Below are 7,627 nucleotides of genomic sequence, written 5' to 3'. Positions count from 1 at the left end.
ATTGCTGGAGGCAAGGCATCCAGTATGCAAATATTTGGAGAATGGTTAACTTGGTGGTTAAACCACTCAGTTAAGCAAGAGCAACCAAGATTACAATCTGGGCATAGTTAATGAATATGTCTGTAATCTTTTTTTTAATAGGAACTGAGGCTTTGCCTGCCTTCAGGTGCACAGATTGGTTTAACTAGCACGTAATTGCCTGCTCTCCAGAGCAGATGCCTGCAGACCTCCTCATCCTGCGGAGGAGGCTGGAGAAGAGCAGAGGTGAGGATTCCACTTTCACAACCAGATGCAACCTGGTGGTGGCTGCAGGGCACAATAGGCCCAGTGTGTCAGCAGTGTGAATGGGACTTGCTCTGAAAAAAAAAAAAAGGCTGAGCTGTGGCTTTTTGAATGGGCTGCTGCATCCAGGCACAGCTGCAAGGGAATGCCAGGATGGAGGGGTACCAGTCGGGGGGGTCTGGGAATTCCTGAGCAAATGGGATCTTGGGCCATGCTGGGGCTGCAGTGTCTGTGTTCAGCAAACTGCAGGGCCAGCCTTCCCACACCCTGGGGAGCCCTGCCAGAATGCCACTGGCCCCATGGAAGTGTCCCCAGGAGAAAAGGCTTGCTAGCCTGCAGTGTCCATCGTGCCCAATGCCCATTCCAGCAGAGTGACACAAATCTCTGGGGTCAGTGCTGCCCTGGGGCTCTCTGTGGGGAGGAGATGTGCTGCACATGTGGTCTGGAGGTTCTGGGGGATTCTCTGAGCTCTGGGCAGCTTCCTTCCCTTCAGGAACTTCTGGGGTGTGCCGCTTCCCAGACCGCTCCCTTGGGCTGCCCAGCTTCCAGGCCGTGGCTGTGCTGAGATGACCAAAGCTGGGCATGATGAACCTCTTTGGTGTCATTTTGTCTCTCTCCCAGCGTGCAGGAAGGGGCACATTGCTGCAGTTCAGCAGCCACCCCTCCCCTGTCCCTGTCCCTGTCCCTGTGCCCTGCTGGGCCCTGCAGCCCGTGCCAAGCAGGGACACCCCTTCCCCTGCCCAGCTGCCCGGGGTGCAGCTTGGGGTCACACCCAAAGCCCGGGGCAGGGCTGCAGATCCCTGCCTGTGCCAGCACATCCAAGCAGAAAGGCATCTTTGTGTTCCCATGTCACATCCAGGGGCGTTCATAGAACCCAGGCACCAACACCCCACACACCCCACACACCCCACGATGATGGGATGATGAAACCAGTTTCAACAGGTGGGTGTTGGTGTGCCATTGTCCAGAGTGGCTTTGAGCTCCCTCCCTGCTCTGAAAAGGGATTTCTCTTCCCACCTCTGTTGTAACCAGTTCCCTGTTGTCACAGTAACACAAGCAAAACAAGTCAGGCTGGTTTTCAGCGAGGAAAAAATCTCCATGAATGTTTTCCTTAGTTTGCAATTAAAAAGCTTCAAACCAAACCCATGGTCACAGGTCAAAAGTTTCCCTGGATATGAGGCAAGAGAGGAGCCTCCAAGTCAACTTTTTTTATTTCCCTCTTGTCCTCTAGTCCTGGTTGTTCTCCAGGAACTTCAGACTTAAAATGGAAGCATTCTTTGCCCCACAAGCTGGAAGAGATAATTTGGCACTGCTGTTGTTTAGGCACCTCTAACACATTGAAAGCATCCCTTCCTGGGTCTAAATCCCATTTCAGTTCATTCATTGGCACGGTTTAGCCCCAGCTGGCAGCTGAGCTCCACTCAGCCTCCTGGGGCTGTGCCTGGCTGCAGCAAAGGGAAAAAGAGCAGCAAGAACTCACCCGTCTCAACATCACAGCAAACCCATCTTTATTAGTGACCCCGTGGCAGTGTGAGAGAGTAGCCATTCACCAAATGCAGGAGTTGATTGCCTCTGCTTCCTGAGGATTTGTTTCTGCCACCCAGAGCATTCTCCAGCCCACTGGGCCCCTTCCAGGTTCTGCTTTGTAGGGGATCCAGGGCAGTGGCAATTCTGGCCTTACAGCTGTGCCTCAGAATTCAGCAGCACCCTTCAGGAGCTGCAGTGGTCCGCATTGCTCCTGAGCAGAGTTAAACATTGTTCCCATTGCTCATTGCAAGTCAGAGAAGGCATTTGCAGAAGCTGCATGAAAATATTAATTTGTACAGCAGTTTTAGCGGGGGAAACAGACTTAAATGGGCACAGAGCAATTGGAATGACACAGTTTCACATTTGTGCTCCTTGGTGTTTGTTGTTCACTTTTCCCCTGATACCAGTAACAACCCTGGACACATAAAGGTGCAGTCCAGGGATATTTTAGCCCTTTGAACCCAACTATACTATGATTTTTAAAGCTGGATGGCTTTTTTTGTTTTGTTTTTGGTTTTTTTGTTTTTTTTTTTTTTGTTTTGGCCCCAGCATCAAACTGTACCCAGCCTGTAAGATATTGAAGGGAAACAGATTGTGCCAGGATATTCCTTTCTCTGGCAGGCTCCTTGTCTTCATCACCAAGATCCCACATAAAAAGCTGCTTGCTTCTAGGCTATACATTAACAAACAAACCCCAAACCCAGGCTGGAGAGGGCAGCCGTTGTCCCTGGGGCAGTTCAGGCTGTCAGGAGGATTTCCAGCGCAGGAGCGAGAACACCTGGTGGATCACATACAGCAGGGTGGCCACGAAAGCAAACACCTGTGGTGGAAGAACAGAGCTGTCAGGGCTGGGTGGCACAAAGGCCAACCCCTGTGGTGGAAGGACAGATCTGTCAGTGCTGGGTGGCACAAAGGCAAACCCCTGTGGTGGAAGAACAGAGCTGTCAGTGCTGGGTGGCACAAAGGCCAACCCCTGTGGTGGAAGAACAGAGCTGTCGGTGCTGGGTGGCACAAAGGCAAACCCCTGTGTGGAAGAACAGAGCTGTCAGTGCTGGGGACGGTGACGGGTGTCCCTGCCCCTCCCCGGCCTTGGTGCAAACACAGATGGGCACCTGAGGCTGCTCCGGGGGCACCTCACCCTCCTGCCAGGCACTCACCACGGCAGCGATGTTCTCCCTGTACTCCTGCCCCGGGGATGAGAGCCTAAGGTCGTAGGTCTTGTAGGCTTCCAGCACCGCGGCGCTGAGGTAGAACAGCGCTGCTGTCCCGTGGCAGAGCACATCCTGAGGAACAAGGACCACAGAGTCACCTCCGAGGGCGTCACGCACCGTCCCCAGGCTGCAGTGCAGCAGCAGCACCTCACTGGTGACAAAGCCAGCCCCGGGTTTGTCACGGGCACGTACCAAGGTGACCCAGCAGCCGCCGCCGCCGTGAGCCCCACAGATGTAGAGGCACAGCAGGGAGATGGACATGACAAAGCAGAACACGGAGACAAACATCACCCAGCCCTGCAGCATGGGCTCTGGGACCTTCGAGGATGCCACCAGGATCCACACAAGGCCCCCAAAGATCTGCAAGTCAAAGTGGGGGACAGGGTGAGTGCGGGATAGAGTGACTTGTCCAGAGCAGAGCCAAAAGCCACTCATGGCAGAGGCCCACGAGTTCTTCCCAGCCTCCACTGGAAAATGGGCATTCAGCTGGGAGCATCTGCCACTGATCCTGACCCAGAAATAATTCCTCACTGGTGCCACTGGGTGTTTGCCTCACACCCAGCGTGTCAGATCCCTGCCAGGAGCAGTGTCAAACCCAGCTCACCTGCACAGGCAGCATGGCACCTGCCCCACAAAGGCCACATGCAAGCATCACTGTGAAAGGAGAGAACAGGCTGAGGAGAGGTTTGGCTCCCTGGGTGGGGGAAATGAGCCAGAGGCTCCCAGCTCCATGAGAAAGGGAGTTTGCATTGCTGCTCCAGCTCTTTGGGTCATCCTTCACTGGCTGCACCACAGCTGTGCCTGGTGCCAGCTGCTGGTGTGGGAGCAGGTGGGACCTTCTCAGCCAGCCTTGGGAGTTTGCCATGGGTTTTCTGGTGGTACACAGGGACAGCTGTGCCCAGGCTCCATCCCTTCCCCAGCAGACTCCTGCACAGGAGGATGGGGGCATGATGTTCAGTGTTGTGGAATGTCTGGAGTGCAAGTGGTGCCTTTGCACTGAAATGCCCTCAGTAGCTTTTCTGTGCCACAAATCAGTCCTGTTGTTCTTGGACCTGTGCAAAGCTCAGTCTGTGCAACATCCTGTGATAAGGAGCTGCACAGCTGAGCCCACAGTGTGGACCTGTGCTGTTGTGGGGACCTATCCCACACCACCAGCCAGTCTGGGATTCAGGCAGATGTCCAGAGGGAGGAGAGCCTTGCTGACCCCAAGGTCATTCTGACCCTTGTATGGCCAGTGTCAGCATCCCAGTGCCAGCTCATACTCATTTCCACTTCCATCTCCTTGCAGGCATTTTGCAAGTGGAAAGGAAGTCTCTGATTTATGATAACTCAGAAAATGTTACACCGTTTGTGTCACCCCACAGCTGTAGGAAAGTTTGTTGGTTCCATTATGCAAATTGACACATTACATCAGTTATGTGGTCGAGATGTGGCAAAGACCTGAGTGAAAATGGCTCTTCCAAAGTGCTGCTGTTCTAGTTCCTCTCATAACAACTTGAACACTAATCCAGTCCTTTTAATCACTCATGTGCTGGCACAATGAGTGGGTTGCAGCTAAAAATCCTGGGGAAAAGCATTATGGCTGCTCCATTAAAACCAAGCACAAATGATGGTGAGATACGAGGTTGGGCACCACAGCTCACTTCCTACCACTCACCATCTCTCCTTCCTGCAGGCTGTGGCTACCCACTCAGAAAAGTCTGTTTGACATGGTTTGATTACTGACTTTGGTTTTATGGTGAAGATTCATAAAAAGGGAGGAAGGATTGAGAGGCTTTCAGTAACTAACAGCAGGATGTGGACAGCAGTCTAAGAAAAAAGTCCATCCTTTAAACAGCTTTACAAAGCAAACATGTCTGCTTTCACTTTGTTTCAGGTTTTCCACATAGGTCTGGGTATCCACATGTGCAGAATATTCTTCAAATTAAATAGATTACAAGAATTAAACTGAGCCTCACAGATTAAAAATGGTAGCTTTTGATCAGTCCGTGCTAATGTGGCAATCGTCTGAGCTGCAGGTAGGATCTTCTGAAAATTTCACAACCGCCTTTTGGCATTTGAAATGCCAATTTTGTTTTGTTATGTTACCATCTCAGCCCATGGGAGGCAGCCTGAGATCCCACCAAGGAATGAGAAACTCTTTATCCCTCTGATTCAAGGCAGCCACCTCCTTTGTACACAGCAGAGGTCACACAGCAGCACAGCCCAGAATCTGCCTGGAGATGGAGAAATCCTGTCATGCAGCATTCCTCCTTCCTGGGCCTTCAGGATGCACATTTCCAGATCTTAGCCAAACCAGAGGATAGGGTGCTCCTTTCAGCAAGCTGCCCTGCCAAATCCCCTGGAGACAAACAGTTCCAGGGGAATAAACTCGCTGAGGCCAACAGCACTAACATAACTCAGGGGTGGCTGGCAAGTGTCTGCCCAGCCAAAACCTCCACAGGCACTTAAGATTCTCCTTCCTGTAGCTGCAGGAAACCTGGGCATTGCTCTGGGGCAGAGACCAGGTCTGCAGAGCACCATTGGAGGGCTACATCCTCTTTGCTACACTGTTATCCCCAGGAGAGCGAAGGAAATGCCATAAATCCTAAAAAGAAAGGATTTGGTGCCAAATGGAAAAGCTGAGGTTTTTAGCATGAAATAATCTGAATGCCATCCTACAATGTGGAAAGCCAAGGCAAGGGGAATATTTCTCTGTCTGCCCTGGAGTGCTCTGACTCCCAGGGAAGCACTGACTTATTCATGGATGGTCCAATATAAATATTCCAAAGCCTCAATATAACCTAGAGACCACAAAAATGGTGAAATAGAGTAGTATAGTATGTCACTTGGGTGAGAAATTTAGGTTTTGGGATTTTTAGTATGTTGTAGATGGGAACTAGATGGAGGGTATAGGGTGTTATCTCGTGCTCCTTTTTCTTCCTTCTTCTTGGGTTTAGGTGGGATCTTGTAATTGGATAGAAAAATCCTCATTGTGGGTCTTTAGGGGTCAGTTATTGGGTTAGAAGGGAAATAATCTAGGTGTCACTTCTTAATTGGGCAACTTAGTTTTAGCTTAGGCGTAAAAGGCCTTGCAGCACGAGGTTGTTACCCATTTTTGTGCTGTTTTCCTGCACACAGAGTCTGGTGCAGACAGCATGCTGAAGATTTGATAAGGTAACAATAAAGCAAGAAAAGTCCTGTGTGTCTCCTTTTCCTGACACAGAACTGCTCCAGGAGGGTTTCCCCTGTCAGGGGAGCCCAGGGGGAGCCCAGCGTGGGGCCAACCCAGCCATCCTACAGTACTCAGCCAGAGCTTTCAGTGCTGGACCAAAGCGCTCAGAATTTGGAAAAAGCCTCCAGGCTCTTGTGAGAACAGCATGTTTCAAGTGGGGCAGAGGGCTTGGGGGGAAAAGTTCAGGCTGAGACTTTGTCTCTCATAACCCACGCTCAGAGCAAATCCGTTAAGATTACGATCTGCTGCCCCATAAAGTCGCGGTGTGGAAAGGAGTTCCGAGGTGTTTGCTCACCTTTGGCTCAGCCACACGCCCAGGGCCCGGCTCAGGAACGCCGCGATGGAGCAGCGCAGCCTCGGATCCCGCAGCTCGCCCGGTCCCTGCTCATCCCTGCCCGTGCTGGCCGCCAAAACCACCCTGGCTAACCCCCAGCTCCACCTGGCAACCTGCTTACCCCCCTGCAGCCCCTGCTGGGTTTACAGGCGGGAATTACGGCGTGTTTCAAGGCTCCAGAAAAATCCCCCTGCAGACTAAAGGAGGGCTCAGAGCCCGTGCCTTTCTCTGAGGATGAGCTGTCCCCAGCCCCCTGTGGGACCCGGCGTGTTTGGGGACAAGTGCCACCCATGGACACCTGCAGCGTAACCTGTGCCGAGTGCCCAGCCAGCAGCACGGCCTCCCCCCGGCAAAGGCAGCACTCACGATTTCGGGGATGAAGAGCACATCTGGGAAGGTGCTCAGCACGGCCAGGCCGCTGGGCAGGGTGCTGCTGGAAGTCGAGGAGGACATCGGAAGCCTCTGGCGTCGCCTTCTCTGCTGCTCAGTGCCGAATGCAGCCTCCTCACCTCTCCCTCTCGCTCTTCCTCCTCTCCTGCCCTTCCTGCTCTCCTTTCTTCCTCTTTTCTGCCCTTCCTGCCCGGGATTCTTTCCTCGCTGCTTCCTGCTGACAGATGAAGGCAGCTGTGAGTGGCACAGGTGTGGCCAGCCCCTGTGACCCGCAGTCACATGGGAGCCGTGGGGACATGCAGAGCCTGCCCGGGGCGTCCCCGCTCGGCAGAGCTGCCACAGGGCCTGGGCAGGGCTGGGTGGCACTGGGGTGGCAGCGAGGGCAGCAGGGACACCTGTGCCCAACAGTGCCACAGGGCCCTGGGCAGGGCTGGATGGCACTGGGGTGGCAGCGAGGGCAGCAGGGACACCTGTGCCACCCACCTGCACAGCCTCGTGTCCCCTTTGATTTGCACAGCGAGTGGCCCCCGCACACGAGGTGGTCACAGCAGAGGACACGAGGGTGGCTGGTGGCCATGGCAGGCCAGGATGTGACACCTAGAAATGTCTCACAGACATCCAGGCAAGGGGGCAATCAAACTGCAGGGCAAACCGCCTCCATCATCTCTG

General features: G+C 53.3%; 1 protein-coding gene across 1 annotated transcript; it reads right to left on the bottom strand.

The window, feature by feature from the left end:
* Window positions 1-1,767: 1,767 nt before the first annotated feature.
* Window positions 1,768-7,207, bottom strand: MAL (mal, T cell differentiation protein (MAL blood group)). The gene is made up of 4 exons (XM_072927681.1): window positions 6,935-7,207; window positions 3,213-3,380; window positions 2,967-3,092; window positions 1,768-2,629 (listed from the first exon to the last, which is right to left on the bottom strand). The coding sequence occupies exons 1-4, from the start codon at window positions 7,019-7,021 to the stop codon at window positions 2,555-2,557; spliced, it is 456 nt and encodes a 151-aa protein (XP_072783782.1). The 5' UTR covers window positions 7,022-7,207; the 3' UTR covers window positions 1,768-2,554.
* Between the last annotated feature and the right edge of the window lie 420 nt (window positions 7,208-7,627).

The sequence above is a fragment of the Taeniopygia guttata genome, chromosome 3, assembly GCF_048771995.1.
Source record: "Taeniopygia guttata chromosome 3, bTaeGut7.mat, whole genome shotgun sequence".
Lineage (NCBI taxonomy): Eukaryota > Metazoa > Chordata > Aves > Passeriformes > Estrildidae > Taeniopygia > Taeniopygia guttata.
Note: the sequence above shows the minus strand (reverse complement) of the source record. Positions and strands in the feature narration are given on the sequence as shown.